Source organism: Stegodyphus dumicola, chromosome X1, assembly GCF_044657685.1.
Source record: "Stegodyphus dumicola isolate Sdum_Otavi_A_Nest chromosome X1, ASM4465768v1".
NCBI lineage: Eukaryota > Metazoa > Arthropoda > Arachnida > Araneae > Eresidae > Stegodyphus > Stegodyphus dumicola.
In genome coordinates, this window is record NC_140780.1 from 78,538,111 (window position 1) to 78,557,758 (window position 19,648).

The window sequence follows — 19,648 nt, forward strand, 5'->3', positions numbered from 1 at the left end:
GAAAGTATATTATGATAGAAAACGCCGTGAAGCAGATTTTAAAGTTGGGATAAAGTATTGAAGCGGAAATTTTCTTTATCAAGTGCCCCAGACAATTTTACAGCAAAGCTAGCTCCAAAATTTGAAGGTCCCTATGTAATTCAGGAAATCAAAGGAGTAGTATTATATCTTAAGAACGAGAGAGGGGAAATCTGTAAAGCAAGTCCCGACCAGGTGAAAAAATACTATAATCCAAATGATTTTGAAATCCTTAAAAGTTTCTTGCAGGACTCAAGTCTAAACGAAATAGAAGGGCCAGAGACTACAACAACTATTCCACCATCCAAGAAACGGAGAACTGAAGAGACACCTAGCACTTCTACAACCCGGACGTCGGTATCAAAAAGAAAAAATGATTTTCAAACTCCGGCGTTTAAGAAAAACAAAAATACAGATGAACCGGGTAAAGAAACCGTGGTAAAGACGAAAACACCACCTACAAAGGATGGCAGGAGAAATTACACATCAAGGAGAACGCGCACACGGCCACAGAGTCAGGTGCCAGCAAGGCCGCCGTTCCGGAAACTGAAACGCCAGCAGGAGGCACAAAAATACGAGGAACAGAAGAAATTCAAGAAGGACTCCAGACCGGAGGACGTCAAGACCAGCCGTCCCTGGCAGAAACGGAAAGGCCAACAACCAGACGATTACTCCGTCAAGAGGCCAGCATGTAGAGGACGCAAAAGAAAGAGCAACGTGGACGACACTCAGATCAATAAGGAGAAGATTGACATCCATGAAACCTCTAACTTGGGATCAATTTTGCCAAAAACGGACGACGGAGTTTCAAGCATCGAAAACTCAAAGATAAGTTAAAATCTTCTGTAAATTTTTTTCTCTTTTGTTCCGAAATGTTATGCATAAGTACGAAGTTCTATGTTTTGACGAAAGTCAATATGTCTCGGTTGAGACTTAGTTTTGTTTTACTTTATTTAGCTAAGGCAAAAGTATTATTTTCTTTAAGCGTAAAAGCTAAAAACAAGCATTTTCTGTTGGTTGAAAGACTAATTCTGTTATGTTAAAGCCAAAATTTAGCCGAAGATAAAAATAACTTCGTATTCTTGTATTAATAAGAATTTTAGTTTCAGTGCCGCCAGCTTGGCGAAGAATGAGTAAAGTAAAAAATTATTTTCTCTTATTCATTGTATGGTAAATTGTAAAAATTATATGTATTAAAATTTTGTAAATGTACGTAAATACTTGAATGTTATGTAAAAGTAGAATTTAGTCTAGAAGCATAAAATTTTAGATGCTAAAAGTAAATGCTCAAAAGCAATGAATTCAAAATTTAAGTATTAAATTGTAGATAAAGTCATGCTTTAGAGCGAAAGCCTGCATGTTTAAAGATGAATGAGGGGGAAGTTAGAATGAATGTGTTTTGTAGGATTCTCCACCTACACTTGAATTTTTTAAGAATATTAAAGTAGCTCATCGAGTTGTAGAATGTCGAGTAAGGTGTGTCTATTTGGTCGTTGAATTCTAACAAATCATGGTGGTTAGAGGAAGTGTTGTAAGACTAAAACATGAATATTCCCGTTTGACACCACACATGGTGGAGATCCAGGGTAAAGTTAAATTAATGCTTGAAAAATTGAATGAATGTGAAGTAAGCAATAACTAAGAAAAACGAATCGTGTAAAAACAAAAATTCATTGTGTCAAGAAAGTGTAAATTATAATGTATTTAGAAAGATACTGATACTTATTCCTTCCAAATGCTGGAAGGAAAGACCAAGATTGATTGATGAAGTCCAGGAAAAGTTGCTGTAAGAAGAGAGAGTTATAACTATCAACAGAATTTTAGTATACAATTTGTTACAAAAGATTTTTTTTTGTGTAAACGAGGTTCTCGACAGTTAGTAAAGAATTAGAGAAACTTACAACAGGTCGTTTGTAGGACCTGCATCCAAGTTTTCCAAATTCTGGCAGCGGCAAATCTAGGGTTTATATTTATTTTAACTAACATTTATTTTAAGTTTAAACTATCTTTCCTGTCAAGCCTTACTTTGCCCTGGAACTGCCAATGCCAGAGTATGTAAATTTTAGTAGAACGCGCAAGGATTCAAATTATCAGCGGAAGTATTCTGATTTAAATAGAAAAGAAACGAGTTCGAGGTGTGATATTCTTACTTCACGAGCGCGGAGGTAGTTGGCCAGAAATTGAAGAACCCCGCGTTTTGGCCTGTGTGCTTGCCTGGAAGTAGTGTTAATCGTTCAAGTGATCTTCAAGTTTGCTGAATTAGCAGCGGTATTGTAAAACGCGGTGAGTTAGTTACTTTTAGAGAGCCTCGTAGTTAGAGTCTTGTCTTTAGTTTCTTTTCAGGTTATTATTTTTATTTGACCGCCGAGTTGGCGCAGTCTGTGAGCGTCAAGAGCACGCACTTGTAATTTATTACGTTGAATAAAAAGGGACTTAAACCCTTAACAAGACTCTGTCTTTTATCCAGTTTTCACAGTCACCTCTTGGTTGTGTGCAAGTTGGAGGCGCGCAACACTACATAGTCATCAACCTAACTGAAAGATCTGCAACATTCCTTTTTTAATCCACATTTGACGTCTTAATTTCCTTTCAAGCCCAATTTTCTGTTGTTTGGAATACCAAAAATAAATAGGATTCCGCTTAATCATACTTAGGGAAATTCCAAACTGCAAAATACTATTTCAATCTGAAAAAAGATCAGATGAAAAATGCAGTTGCAGCTGAAATGAAGCAAACAAAACTGATGACGCTTGGCTTTAAAAAAAAAAAAACTGTGGTATAGCTGGTATTCTGTAAAGGACGTCCGAAATGAAGTAGATCTGTTTTTGGACACATGGCCAACAAGTTTCTGGGATGTAAACTTTGAAAAACTACCAAAATGTTCGTAAAAAAAATCATCACAGATTTGGGTGGTGATTACTGCCTGCACTAAAGGTACTGCTTTCATGATTTTGTCTAATTTTATTAACACGTTCCCGGCCAGACCGTTTAGGCCGCGCGCCCCACGCTTTACATTTGTATTATTTTGTTTCTGGCGTATGCCTCACAATAATTAAAATAGTACAAAAATCATAATTATCAAAGAAAGGTTGTATAGTTTAACAAGTATAATACAACAAACCAATAAATTTATTTTTCTAGGAATTAGTTAAACAAATACCTGGCTGAACATTACTACGTCAAGCAAGTTGCATCCTCACATATAATTTTTTTATCATACATATATCAGTTTTAAATATAACATTTTAGTTAAATTCAAGTTTGAATGCAATTACAAAGGGGTGCAATTACAAAGGCGATGAACTTTATTAAAACATGGCAAACATAAGTGCGGTTTATCCAGACAACTATCGCAGAATGTCGCAACTTTTACAGTACAGTTTCTTGCCGATTGGGAAGCCAAATTTTTAACATTTCTTTCGTAACAAATTTTACAGCGTCTTTTTATCGAATTAAAGTGGCCTTCCTCGTCGTCAGAATGATCACTAGAAAAACTGTTGCTGTGTGATGCCAAAAGGTCTGAAGAAGAAAAGGTGGGAAAAATTGCAATTATTTTTAAATGCAAAATATCCGAATTTATAACACTGAAATAATATGTACGTACCGTATTTCCTTCGTCTAACACACTGAACTATAAATCAATCCCAGCTTCAGTGAAGCAGTAAGTAGTGTATCAACGACACGCGAATAAATGACTGATCGAAATACGAGGAATGCAGTTGAAAAAGTTATGGAGGAAAAAAATTGCTCATCACGCCGCGTGGACGCCCCACGATTAAATGAGGGCATCAGCAGTAGTATTAAGATGCCCATAATTGATTGCATAATGAATTTTTTAAAAATTCTTTATTTTACAATGATAATACGTTAAAAGTTGTTAATCCGGATTATAGATCATCAGTTTAAATCTCGTAAGATGGCATGCAGAAATTCTAAAATTAAAAATATGAAACATTAATTTAAGAAATAAAGAACAATTATAATCTAAAGGGTATCAAAATTTACAAAAAAAAAAAAGCTTAATATTTATTTGCTTACTTTATTAAACATTTCTTTCAATGTAAGTTGTTTTAAGTTGCTTCGTTTTATGTGATAATAGTTTCTCTTTAATTCTATACACAGACACAATTTCTTGTTCAGTTACAAAGTTCCGCTGTTCAAGTCCCGTTAATTGTTGTGCCGAGAATACCGACTAACTTGTCAATCGAAAGTTTTTCGTTTTCACTAACCTCTCTGTCACATTCTTCATGTCTTTATCCATTTTTTGCAGCAATTCCACTTTTTGTTTGATGGACATCGAAACACACTTTCGTTTTGTATGATCCTTTGGGAGCTCCAGAATCGGAAATTCTATTTGACATAATCGAAAGTTCAAGTTTACTTTTATAAAATTGCTCTTACAGTCTGCAAAAAATAATAAACCGGATCCAATTCGAAGATTAAGGAACAACGTGTTGGCTTTAGTTTTCCACATGCAAATTTTGATCGGAGGTCGATCGGCGGTAAGCTAACGTGGTTGCCGCTGATTGGCCGATGACGTCAAGATCGGCGGGTTGGCGGAATATAATATATATGTACGCCGGTATCGCCAAAAAGTTTTTTTTTTTTTTTTTTTTTGGTGTTCTTGTTCTCTTGTGTTATTATGAGTTAGCATAATGCTACTTTGCTTTCATTAAGTGATTTTAAATGTAAAGGCTAAAGTGTTAGCTCTTTTATTTTATTTACGGAATAAAGCAAGGATTTTATTTAGTTAAGTCTTAGCTTTATTTTAAGGGAAGCAAAACATGCTTTGCCTTTATCACCACTGCCAACAGGGTTATGGGCCCAGCGTCAACAGCTAATCAGTCATCCAGTTCAACTCAGCTTTGAAGGAATGTAGGTGAAGAGGGCCGTTATCCACGAAAAGAAGCTGACCTGTCTTAGAAGTTTGTTTAAGTCATTGTGCTCACACTTAATTGAAGATGTCATTACTACCTGAAGGTTTTGAGTTGTTAAACCATGACAACTGGGATCAATGGAAAGTCGACATGAAAATGCTGTTACTGGATAGAAATTGTTGGAGCTTCATAGAGGACAAAGAAGAAGAATTAGATAAAAGTGCAACAAAGCGTGAAAAGCAGGAGTTCACACTGAGGGAGAACAGAGCCTTCACTACATTATATTACGGAATTAAAGCTGAGTTCAGGCCGCTGATACAAGAATGTTCAAGTGGTAAAGAAGCGTGGGAAGTTCTACAGAAGCAATTCGAACCCAAAACAAGAGCAAGGATAATTCAGTTACTGGATGAATTTTTTAGTATTAGATATAAGCCAAATGAAGAAATAGGATTATTCATCGCAAGAATAAGAATGACTGCAAAGAAGTTGGCTGAAGCTGGTCACAACTTAGCAGATCTTTTTAAAGGATTTCAGGCAATAAGGAGATTACCCCAAGAATACTCCGGCATTGTACAGTTGATATATAGGTGGAAGGACGAAGATTTTACGCTGGAAAGAATTGCTGAAGAGCTGGTAAGGGAAGAAAGCCGACTTCGCCAGGTAATTGCCGATTTAGAAGACAGCAAGGTAAGCGTGTTTAATACTATTAGTTTAAACTCAGGGAAAGATAAAGTTGGAAACAAAACTAAATCTAAGAAAAAAATGGGGAATATGAGAATAGGACCTTGTTTCAGATGTCATAAATTTGGGCACTTAATTGCTCAATGTAAAGAAAATGTAAGTAAAAATCAGAAGTTTAAAATAGACGATAAAAATGGACAGTTTAAAGATAAAGAATTAATGTTAGTAGAAAATTATGTAACAACTACAGATAAAGGAGGTAACGCAGATAAATTTAATTGGGTCGTAGATACTGCAGCTACAACTCATTTCTGTAATAATAGAAATTTAATGACAAATTTCGAAGAAATAAATGATATACGTATGTCTTTAGCTGTAGGAAATTGTGAAAGTAAAGTACTAGGAAAGGGTACTGTCAAATTTGCAGTAAAAGTAGGCAATCGAATAAATTGGATTGAGTTAGATAATGTGTTATATAATCCAAATCTAAGAAGAAATTTATTATCGGGAGCAAGGCTAGAAAAGGCTGGTGCTCATTTTGTGATTTCAAAAGGGAAGATGTGGATATACTTTAATAATTGGGATAGATTATGCTACGCTAAACGATATGACGGACTTTATCACGTAAAACCATTTAGATATGCAACAGGTAAAAGGGAAGCTGGTTACGGTACAGAAATTGGAAAGTTAAATAAAATAGACGATGCAATGCTATGGCATCGGAGGTTTAGCCACATAACTTTTGATTATATTGAGAAAACTAGTAAGAATCAAAGTGTGAAAGGGTTACCAGAAATTGAAAAACCAATACAGAGGTGTAAATCGTGTATTATTGCTAAATCTAGTAGAATAACTTTTAAATCTGTTCCGAAGAGATCTGATAAACCATTGCAGTTGGTTTATTTAGACGTTTGTGCCGAACGGCATTAGATGCAGTTAAAGCTATGCTTAATGACAGTAAAATGGGTAAAGAATGGTGGGCAGAAGCTCTTGGCTGTTTCGTACATACGTGGAACAGAGTATGTCATAAAAGCAACCGAACCCCTTATGAAAAGTTCCTAAATAGAAAACCCAGTGTTGTTTATTTTAAAGTATTTGGTTGTAAAGCCTATGTTGGCGTGCCAAAACAGATTAGGAATAAATTAGAAATGAGGTGCAAAGAAGGAATCATGGTAGGATATGCGAAGGAAACTAGAGGTTATAGAATATGGCTGCCAGAAGAACGCAAATTAACAGAAACCTGTAATGTGAAGTTCGATGAAAAACTGTATGCAGCAAATGGCATCCTGGAACAGAAATCTAAACCTAAATTTAAAAGACTAGAGGAATCTGAGCTATTAGTAGAATCAGATGAAGAACAGGAAATTTCTAAAGAAGAAATAAAGTTGTCAGATGACAAATCTACTCCGAAAAAAGTATCAGACTTAAACTGGCAAAGAAAAGCAGTTAAAAGGCCAGATGGAACACGTACAGACATATATTATTATGTACAGGGAACAGACACCCGTTTTAGATCCTATAATGATATTGAAAAGTATTGTGAGGCAAGAAATATTAAATATGAAAAAGATAAGTTCGATTTTAGTGGAAAAAACGAATACTCGGGGAAAGTTAATTTCGTGGAACAGGAGACTTGCTCTGTGTCTGAAGAGGCAAATTCCGTAGAAATAGTTATTCCACAAAATTTTAAAGAAGCACGAGAATCAGTAATTGCCGAAGAATGGGATAAGGCAATGAAAGAAGAAATCGACACAATAAAGAAAAGAAAGGTTTAGGAATTAGTCGAAAAGCCAGAAAATAAAACTATAATAGGAAACAAATGGGTCTATACGCTAAAAAGAAATGAAAAGAATCAAGTGGTTAGATACAAAGCACGCTTAGTAGCACAGGGATTCAGGCAGAAAAGGGGTGAAGATTTTGATGACGTTTACAGTCCTGTAGTAAATTTTTCAATCATAAGGATATTTTTCACTATACTGGTATGTTTATATGGATGGACTAATTGTCAGTTAGATGTAAAGAACGCATATTTATATGCAAACCTAAATGAGAAAATATATATGACCCAACCAGAGGGATTTATCGAAGAGAAAAATAAAGTGTGTTTATTACACAAGGCAATTTACGGTCTACATCAAAGCGGCCGTGAATGGTTTTGTGAATTTGAAAGTACTTTAGAAAATCTACATTTTAAGAAAATACAATGGTGTAATTGTGTTTATAAGGGTTCAAATGTAATTATCTTGTTATATGTAGATGATATGGTGATTTTTAGTAAAGATCAATATAGTATAGATAAAGTAATTTCACAGCTGAGTAAGTTTTTTGATCTTAAAGTATTAGGCAAAACTAAAACGTTACTTGGAATTGAGTTCTTAGAGAATGAAAATGGGTTTTTTATACATCAGCAAAAATATATCAAAGAAATTTTTGAAAAATTTAAACATTTCCAGATACCAATAACTTCACTTCCCATAGCTAAGGGCACTATTCTTACAAAATTAGATTGTCCATCTACAAGTGCAGAAATTACGGAAATGCATACATTACCCTTTAGAAATCTGTTAGGATGTTTAGTTTTTGTAGCTAACAGGACAAGGCCTGATATTACATATGCAGTGAATATCTTATCACAATTTCAGGAGAATCCTGGAATTAGGCATTGGAAAGCATTGTTGAAATTGCTTGGTTATCTCAATAGTACTAAATTATATAAGTTAAACTTATCAAAGATTAAACATCTAAATTTACATTGTTATTCAGATGCTGATTATGCAAGTAATAGAGATGACCGCGTATCCATGGGAGGATTTATATTATATTTAGATGAAGTACCGGTAATCTGGAAAACTGTTAAACAAAAATGTGTAAGTTTATCAACCATGAAAGCGGAGTACATCGCCTTATCTGAAGCAGCGAAGGAATTAATGTGGACGAAAAATGTCTTACAAGATGAAATTTTAAAGTTTAATTTAAGAGAGTGTAAACTATTTTGTGATAACAAGTCTGCCATTGATTTTTCTAGATCGCCAATAGAAAATCGCCGAACTAAGCACATAGACGTAAAATATCACTTTGTTAGAAGACTAGTAAATGATGGAGTGTTTGACCTTGAATTTATCACCAGTAAATTAAATACTGCCGACTTATTTACAAAAGCAGTGACTGCTGTTAATTTAAGAAAGTTTTGTTTAGATGTTTTCAGTGTTTAAAGACAATAAGTATTTTTGTATAATAGAACTGAACTATGAACTTCTGTGAAAGTTTTGTTTTTGTCTTTGCATGGGGAAAAGAGGGCCATTTGTTGGCTTTAATTTTCCACATGCAAATTTTGATCGGAGGTCGATCGGCGGTAAGCTAACGTGGTTGCCGCTGATTGGCCGATGACGTCAAGATCGGCGGGTTGGCGGAATATAATATATATGTACGCCGGTATCGCCAAAAAGTTTTTTTTTTTTTTTTTTTTTTTTTTTTTGGTGTTCTTGTTCTCTTGTGTTATTATGAGTTAGCATAATGCTACTTTGCTTTCACTAAGTGATTTTAAATGTAAATGCTAAAGTGTTAGCTCTTTTATTTTATTTACGGAATAAGGCAAGGATTTTATTTAGTTTAGTCTTAGCTTTATTTTAAGGGAAGCAAAACATGCTTTGCCTTTATCACCACTGCCAACACAACGCAATCATCAACATTAACTGAAATAGATAATTAGATAATTTTAGATTATATCGTCCATTATACATAAAACGCGCACGCGAAAACGTATTCTGTGATTGCGCACACACATATGCGCAGTGGTAAAAGGTCTTACGCGCACGCGTAAACGCCTATGCGCATGTGTCAACGCGGCGCATGCGCAGAAAGTTTTTAGCTTTGAGGTCCGGATTATAGATCATTTCGGATTATGGGTGTCCGAATTAACGACTTTTGATTATACTAAATGGCTTGAATGGAAAGTTTAGCATGGGGCGTAGCAGGGAACGTGTTAAGAATGGTGTTTTGTTGGAAAACTTTCGTTACAACCAGATATATACCAGATGACCCACAGTGGCACTTGATTCTCATTGAAGAACTGGAATATGACATTATCAGACATGTTTTGGTCTCTCACCCAAAAAGCAGAAGTGTGCCATATCTCACTGATGAAATTGCTTTTGTTCTCTCTTATATGTATCTAGAGAAAAACCAACTGCTTTCAGATGCCAAAATTATTTTTTGAATTCAAATAACAGCTTAAATTAAATGAATTAAACTAAGCTGCATAAAAGATGTGAGAAATGTTAAGAATAAGAGAAAGTTGGGAGAAATACGTTGCAAATCGGATAGGCGAGAGTATGGTTGGAAATCGAGAGTCTCCTGCATAATCAGAAGAGTTGCAACTCTGTTACACGGTGCCAAGGTCCAAAACACATAATAGAATGCTTTTGTGAGAAACTTATGAAGTGTCCGGCCCTATCTTTTGTTTCTCTATTTCTAGGCCAACAAAGTGTGAAAAATTGAGCTTCATTCCTGGGGCATCAGTTGCTTTTTAATCCTGCTTTGCTGCTTTAGAAGATCAGATTTTTACAAGATTTGCCTTTTATCAGGGATATACTGGAGATAAATAAATAAATCCATACTAAAAAGGAGCATGTTATATAAAACACAGAAGTAAAAGGAAACTTTCAAAATATAGGGTTAAGCAGAGAAGCCCTAGATCAATAATTTTACATATAACTTTATTTTGAATTTCATATGAAATTTGCACAAGTCTAAAGTTTCTTTATCGTAATTGTTAATATTTACCATCTTTAAGAAATGAATAAACGACTGGTTAAGTTACAAACTAACAGACAGATAGAATGGATAAGTATGCAAGAAAAAAAAAAAAAAAAAAGATGTTAACAGAACACCCTAATTTACTTAGCTCACAAACATGAATTCTTTAAAAACTTCAACAAATAGATAAATATGAGCCCTTCTTTAACATAAAAAGTATACTGCCTAACATTAAACCATACATTAATACCAGAAATTTCATAAACAAAATTCTTTCAGTATATAACTTTTATATAAAAGGCATATTTGCTGAAGTTTTTCCCTCCCTGTCCATTTAACTCCTCTAAGTCCCTAATTTCCTTCTTTCAATCATTTATAATTTTGGTATTAAGGTAACACTGTGATTGGTTAATGTTCTTCCCTGCTTAGAGCATGCTTTTACTGCATAATTGGAAAGCAGATCCAACTAGCATTGGATGGTACAGAGTTCGAATCCCAGTGAGAAAGTTGCATATTTTTCTTACTTCCTCCTTTGGAATAAAATCTCACAGACTCTCTACAAGTAGCACATGAACGATATGGATATGATGGATGATAAATTGACTCCACCATGATTTGATAACTGGTTCCCCTCCTCCCCTAGTACTCTAAGTGGGGAAAAGTGTAAGGAATTTCTCCTTCCTTACATCACGCATTCGTGGTGTAGTTGGAAAGCACACCCAACTGGTGATCGGAAGGTCAAGATTTCAAATCAGGGTGAGGATATCACTGACTTTTCTTGTTTCACGCTTTGACAAACACAATGACTCATAAAAGTGATAAAAGCCACCATAAATAAATAATAAAAAGCCCTGATTTATTAAAATTTGCATCTTGTCTGTTATTTTTAAGGAACATCTTGTTATATCTTTACATTTTTTAGAAAAACTTGCAGTGTTTATCTGAATGGTTAAGTCTCTAAATTTTCTGTGTGTTTTGCTTAAAGAAATATTTTTGACATTGATTTCAATACCTGCTAAAATATATGTAATTTTAAGAAACTTCTTTGCCTAACTCCAGATGTAATTTTTTTAATGATTATGAAATCGTATTTGATATAATTGATCAATGAAAAAATATTTTAATAATTTTTTTACTATGCCGATGCTCATGTATTCTAGCATCCAACAAAAAAAAAAAAAGTGTTATGTGTAGCCTTTGTGTACCAGTCCATCGTTATGGTATAGTTATTATAATGATTATCCATTGCAATAATATTTCCAGCATGTCCATCTTATAAGCAAAACACATGCATATCCCCTACCAAAACCAGAGAAAATTTCAAGATTGGACATTCAGCTGTTAAGGTAAACATTGCAAGTTTTTCTTAACAATTAAAAAATCTAACAAGATTTTTTTTTAAATTAAATAATTTATGTTCACACAATATTTTAATAGTTTTCTATAAATAAAATGGAAATTCTTTATTTTATTCCTGCAAATTATGACCTTAAAACTTTTCTGAAAGGTTAGTTTCCCTGGATTTTTCTTGAGTTAAATTCAATTACTATCCAGATCACTCTATTTAAAGTGTCTCCAAGTAATCAACTTCATCGCTCTACATACTGTATTGTAGATGTAGCTTAAGAAAATATTATCGGGTCCATAAAGCTGAGACGAGACTTTTAAAAAAACAACATTCATTTTTTACACCATTTCTTGTTCTACAAATTTTTTAATGCAACTATTTTCAAAATAGAAAAGAATACATAGACGTAGCATATCCATTGTACACATATGTGACAAAGATAAATTCACTCTGGTTTCCACATTTCTGCCACCCACTCAAAAGCTAAAACTTATATGAAAGCAAATCAGAATTATAGAACAAAAAGAAATATTTAATGCTTCAGTCTCATTGCTTGAAAGCAAAATTAATATTGAGGAATTATAATACAAAACTGTGAGAAATTCCACGTAATCAAGAAGCACAACCCACAATTTTTCTTAATATTTGTTTTACAATTTGAGTTAAACGGTCCCACCAATCTGCCCCACCAAGTTGCATATAGAAGATTATACTTCCACTGTATTTTCATTTCAGCAGATCTTGAGCAGAGACAATCCCAATCGATAGTTTGCACGACTCTCTCTCTCTCTCTGTGCCCACAAAATTTCTCTCTTTATCAGAATATATGGTGGAGGGGCATCCAACAACATGCAATTAAATGCCTCAGAGACTGGAAGAATGATTCAGTTGCTAAAGAAATAATCAATTCCATATGGATTGTGTGAAAACACTGCATAGGTATAAAGCACAATACATGATAAAAAACTAAAGCCCTGTTTAATGTGCCTAATCCAAAGCAACTGTTGACCCCACAGCATCTAAAAGGCATTGGCTTACTAAAGCATCATTCAATGATATCCAATTTTTAAACTTTTTTTTTTTTTTTTTTTATACGGTTTTCTTAAAAACATATATTTTATATTACAAATGGATTAATTTGTTACTGAAATTAAGACATTATATGAAAGATTAAAAATTAAAATTTTTAATAGATAATAATTCATAATGTTGGTTTAAATTTTGTTATATATATAACTGAATACATATTTTATTATAATTATATAATTAAAATGACACATAAAAGCAACTTCAGTTTGATGTAGTTTTTGAATAAAATTACTGATTGAGGACAATAAGACACAGGTCTCTTTTCTTCAAATTTGCTCCTAAAAAGAGAAGCCTGTATTTGATTGCCTTCGAAGTTCACAGAGTTTTACTCAAAATCAGAATTAAACTAAGTTGCTTTTTTGCTTAATTTTAAATTTTGAATAAAATAGACAGGAATAATCATTGAGCAAGGAAAAGAACGATATTTGAAAATAATAATTTTGAGTAATATAATAATATGGTAATGTATGTTTTAATATCTTATATGTCTCGTTTAAGTCCTCCTTTTCAGAAATAGTGCTTGATTGTTGAAATAATGTAACCAAGTCCTTCACCTATTATAAATTTCAGATTTTACATGGAAATATTATACAAAGTAAAAGCTTAATATTTATTTGCTTACTTTATTAAACATTTCTTTCAATGCAAGTTGTTTAAGTTGCTTTGTTTTTTATGTGATAATACATTATCTTTAATTCTATAAATAGACATAATTTCTTGTTCAGTTACAAAGTTCCGCTGTTCAAGTCCTATAATTGCTGTCTCGAGAATGCCGACTAATTTGTCAATCAAAATTTTTTCGTTTTCAATAACCTCTGTCACTTTCTTTGCTATCGGAAGCAAATTATAATGACAAGGAATTTGATTTAAATCCTATCAAAGACGGAGTACATCGAGATGAAATACTACATTTAGTAAGGAATTATATTCCAAATAAAATAAAAACATCTGCCCTGAAGATAAGGATAGTGCTGACAGATCAACTTCCAATTCATTGCGCACTGCGGCGTTAAAGATAAACAAAGTTTAGATAAACAAACGTTAATGTTTAGATAAACAAAGGATATGCCTTTATCCATTTTTCGCAGCAATTCCACTTTTTGCTTAATGGACTTCGAAACATACTTTCGCTTTGTAGATCCTTTACATATTAGTAAATATATATCAAAAATTCTATTTGACATAATCGAAAGTTCAAGCTTACTTTTATAAAATTGCTCTAACAGTCTACAAAAAACAATAAGCCGAATCCAATTCGAAGATTAAGGAACAACGCAATCTGCAACATTAACTGAATTAGATAATTTTAGCTTAGCTTATACCGTCCGTTATACATTAAACATGCATTCGTAAACATATTTTGTGCACACGCATATTCGCAGCCGTAAAGGTCTTACACGCATGCGTCAACCCAACGCATTCGCAGAAAGTTTGTAGCTTTGAGGTCTGGATTATGGGTGTCCGAATTAACGACTTTTGACTGTAATAGAACCAGTGTTTTTATTTGTTTACTTACTGCTTTAAAACAGGTTCTGAATCAAGGCACATAAAACTTACTTAAGCTGCACTTTTAACATATTAATGAGATATATGTAAATGAAATAGGTCTCTTACATTAGCTCCTTTAATAGAAAAAAAAAACTGAACTAAAATGATATACCTTAATATTTTTGTATTGAAAATAAAAATACTATCTTAACAGTGTTGACTAAGATTTATTCAGCATTTATGATATTATTTTTTGCATTTATTCTGGCATTTCCGCATAAATTCATGTAAGGATTCAGTAAAGTAGGAAAATATAATATCATTCTGTATCAAGCTGTTGACTTACAATTGAAAAAAATCTATTTACTATGTTTTAATAGAATTTGAATATAATGAATGACTTGCACTACGTTCGAGAAAAAGAGCGAAATAATTACTATTTTTGCCTTATTTTCACTATACGTACGTGTTTTGCATATGTTTGTTACCAGAAGACGTAGATCTGCAATATTTTTACATTTTTATTTATGCAAATTCATTAATAAGAACTGTGATTTTAGATTGTTCTTGCAGTGCTATAGATTGAATTTTATGTATGTTATGGAATTATCAGTACTCTTCTCTTATTGGGACCGGATTCAGAAATGGATATATGTGTATATGAATGCATGTATGTATGTATGTATGTGCATATGTATGCATACACACATATACTCAATACATTTTTTTATTCCCATCCTGATAACAGAAGAGAACTAAATTATCATTAAATAATCAGATATGCAAGATATTAACAGCCTATGTAGGTTTTTTCCCTCATTTAATTCATATAAATTTATCAGTTTCTCTATGTATTATAAAAAGTAACTCTCAATAGCAAATGTATTGGTAAATGGTGTCTGTAAATTTTGTGTGGAAAGGTATTCTTTTTATTATTTATTTATGTGAGTATTTATTCATTTTTTAAAACAAAAAAAGTATTTTTCATATGGAATTTTTACACTGCTAAATCTATATAAGGATTGATTTTAATATAGATTCCCACGGCAATTAGAGCATTGAAATAGTTTTTATAGCATTCTTCAAAAACATTAAAATTTAAAGGTGTATATCTGAAATCAGTATTTAAAATCATAAAGCTTTTTAGTTGCCTTTTTCTGGATATGCACACAAAATAACATTTTTAACCAAATTGTTGCAATAATAGACATTCGATTCCATGTGAGCAAACTTCAAACTGCATATTAAAAGTAATAAACAAGAAGTAGATTAAAAATGAAAACCAAGAATTATATGCAGACAAGCTAATAAATTTTTTCAGAAGTTTAAAATGTGAACCGGCTAGATATATTAAAGCATCAGAATGTATTTATGTACTTATCATATAAAATTTATTTACAATTTTAGAAAAGTAACTGTTAATTTAGGAAAGCTTTAGAAACTTAAAAATTACTGAAGTTTTGTCCCATACCCATTTGTAGCCACAGCTTTAATGTCCTCCAAATAATTTAACACGTAATGTAAATAAAAGTAATATGTTTAACTCCATCAGTACTGCAATAGCATACCTAAGAAATTAAGAATTGTCATACAAGTACTGTAATGACAGGCTTATAATTTTAATAAAATACACAAAACTACCTTGAATTATAAAAGAAAAATAGTTAAATAAATATGAAAGTGCGATTTCAAACCCATTACAACCTCATGCAAAATTAAGAACAGTAGCGAGAATCTCTTGTCAGAAATTACATTTTGAGTTGTCTAACATTATGTATGTATTTAAAAGTTAAAACTGAAAATTCAGAAGTAAGTCAAAAAGAAAGTCTTTTTAACTAATATACAAATCTGAAATATGATATGTGAAAATGTTTTCAAAACTTATCTTGAATCATATGAGAAATTCAGCATTTTAAAAAAATACAAGAAAGAAGCCACACATCTTTACATAAGTGTGAAAAATCTAAACTTAGGATTCTCTAAAATGTTAAATAATTAAAGTTTTAACGAAAACCGCTAAAGATTGGCCCCCAACCAAAATTGCAACCCTAAAGCGTCGCATCAACATGTACAAGGACTCACCCATGAAAGCTGCCATTATCAGTCGTGATGTCACACATCGTGATGTATCATGGCTTTATTTTCATTGCACGAGACATACAGGGATGTCCCGCGCAATGAAATGAATTAGTTACTTAATGGAGGTTAGAATAGATGGCATACTCCATCTATTCTAACCTCCTTGAATAGACTGGTCTTTCTGATAATTTTATGATGCTTGTAAGCATTAAATATTTAAAAATCACACATTTATCAATGTGCAGGAATAAGCAAACAAAAATTAGCAATCTTTTTATGAAATTTCTAACAAATAAATATGATTGCAATGTGTTCTCCCTTTTGCACAGTGTAAGCCATTTCCCAATTAAGAATATTATAAGCTGCCCAAGTGAATTCAGAAAAGCAGTAGCCCAAAGCATTAAGTAAATTTCCAACACATTTCTTCAGCTAACATATTTATATCTTCAGAAGTGCAATAATATTCTTAATTTCATTTACCAATGGTGTAGACTCCATTACAGGTTCTGTGCCAGTATCATCCAGGGTTTCTAGTCTAAAAGAATTATCTTTATGATCACTAATCATGTTGCTACCTAAAAAAGGAAGAAAATATTTTTGATAAATTTCTACTTTATACACAGAAAAAGGAAATTACTTTAAATATTCAACTTTTCAAAGATGACACAGATATTCAACTTTTCAAAAATTATGATACAGTAAATCCTTCCCGAACAGAGAGTTTACATCATTACATTTACATCCTTTCAGAATGCGAACGTGTGCAGCGCATTCTGAAAAGTAAACCTTCTAAGGAAAACATGTGTTAAGCATAATTTAGACAAAAAAGTACATATAACATTAGTAAACTTAAATGCTGATATAATTAAAAATTGAAAATCAAACAAATTTTAATTGAAAGAATTTTTATGACTGCTTAAAAAGTTGGCACATGACAACTGTGTGACTTGCTTGGGATGATGACTGACCCATTCCAGAGTAATAAACATAGAGTTTTCCAGTGCCTCTTATACACTGCTCTCTTTTTTTCTTCATTTACCTCAAATTCCATCAAAAATCAGACAATATGTGTGCCTTTTTAAGCACTTCTTTAATTTTTTTTTTTTTAATTTAAAGGCACTTAATCTTCTTTACTATTACTATATTCATTGTCATTCAACGCTTCACTTATAATTTCTCGATTCTTTCACTTCTCCTTCCTCCATATCTGAAAAGTCCTTTGCTGTTAACTGCTTTCAGAATATATACAATTCCTCCGAGTTTACTGTCAATTCATGGGAATCTCTTAAATTTGTTGGCAATACTTTGCGAGGTGAGTTTAATCATTTTTATAATGCAGTTTTCTTCATTTAGTGCTTTATGTGTAGAGACGTAAACATACCTAATAGGCTTTGAATGTTTTTATAATCCCTTAATCATTTGGTTGAAGCAAAGAAGCTAGGTTGGGAGAATAAAACCTCTACATTTGGATGTGATGTTGCACTTCAGCATAAAGGCTTAGAACATTATCGAGACTTCAAACTTTACAGCTCAGGTTTTACTGTTCTAAGTAATGTTTAACTTAAACAAATGACTTTTCAAACCCATGAGCAGGGTTCATAGCCACATTTTAGTTAAAAAAATAAGCACCCATAAGCACTTTTGAAGCACATTTTAAGAAAAAAAATAAGCATCTGACTAATTACATCATACACAACTGCATAACCCTAAAAATTAGACTTGTAATTTAAAATATGAGAAATGAAGTACTTATTAAGAGAGAATAAGCATTACCTCAACCATGGAAAATAATTACTTTTTTTTTTTTTTAATTTTAAATAATAGTTCAATTTACAGAACTAGTTTACAATGAGAGGGAAAAAAATATGAAGAACTAAACTACATTACAAGATTTAATGATGAAATTTCAGTTCAAAATATAGAAAATAAATAATAATAAGGCATATTTATTGTATTCGCTTGGAACGTAATAATAAATAAAATTTATTTTTCCACTCATATTGATATTTAAATAATTTAAATCTAAATTCTGAACATTTTCTAAATTTTCATTGTATACAAGTTTTCTCTTAACAGATATTGCCAGCAAAGTAATTTTAAGTAAAAAAGAGGAACATTTCTAAAATCAGAAGACAGAAATTTGCGTCATGCAGTCATCTTTAACAGTAAAAGCTTAACTAACCCGCATACTTGGAAATTGGCGAATATTCGGACAGTCGAGCGTAACTTGAAGGAGCGGAGGGGGGATAGATTGAGTATAATGAAGGAGGTGAAACTGCCTAGTAGAAAAACGGTCCTAAAATGTCGCATTCACTAGATGGCGCTGTTGTTCCATGTTAGTAGTTCCAAATGTAAACATTTATGGAGTAGCTAGACGGCTAAGATTACTAGCGGATGAAAAAATTGTTAGGTTTTTAATGTGATGGATTGCGTTATTATCAACGTTATAATATTCTGCTCACTAATGATTGTATTTTATTCCTCAAATTATAAAATTAATTTACAGCTTTCATGCTGCAAGGCTTGTAGTACTTTTTAAGAATGGTTAATTTGAAGATATTTTTCCGTCCCTTCCCCTTAGAAAAATAATCATATTACTAGTAATAATACTTGCTATGTATATGTTAAATTAAATTAGAATAGGTTCTTCGCGTCTCTCATTTTGTAAAATGCTTAGATACACACACACACACACACACACAGATCGTATTTTATTCTCGAGTGTCAGCTTGATATAAACCGTGGCGAAATTTTAATGAAGCTTATAGAATTTTTTGCTTCAGTCAGTAAATTTTCTGTACTACCATATCATAACGAGTTATTCTTTTTTATGAATCAGATGTTAGTTTTGATTTTGATATTTTTATAGTTTTCTGTTAAAAATTTCCATATCTCTGTTATTTGAGATGTTTCAAATTGATTTCAAAAGATTTTAAAATAGAATTCGGATTTGAATTAAGTATTCTGAACACTTGGTTATGCTGAACAGTATATTATTTATAATTAAATATAGAGTAAAAAATATTGAAACTTATTCAATCTATCTTTAATTTTGTCCTGCTTGAACTAACTTCTAACCAATAAATGCAGTATTGTAACTAAAAATATAATGCAGATTTTTTTTATTCTAAAAGCACATGTGCTCTTTTCCTCCAAAGGAGAAAAATTCTACCCTATTCAATAGCCTAAAAGATGAATTTCTTATGTTTAGAAAAATTTTATCACAGTTATAATGAGATGATATTTTCTCGCTGTTAAGTTTCAAATCGGTACATATAGCTTTTTTTAAAAAAAATTTTATGCATATGTTATC

The 19,648-nt window shown here is 32.2% G+C and overlaps 1 protein-coding gene across 3 annotated transcripts in view; it reads right to left on the reverse strand.

Annotated features, from left to right (window-relative positions):
- The window catches only part of LOC118185674 (constitutive coactivator of PPAR-gamma-like protein 1 homolog), a 354,891-nt gene that overhangs the window by 129,463 nt on the left and 205,780 nt on the right, over positions 1-19,648 (reverse strand). For all 3 annotated transcript variants that reach the window (XM_085807957.1, XM_085807956.1, XM_085807955.1), the window contains exon 7: positions 16,816-16,910. In XM_085807957.1, coding sequence (XP_085664083.1) covers positions 16,816-16,910 — 95 coding nt within the window. The remainder of the gene's footprint in view (positions 1-16,815; positions 16,911-19,648) is intronic.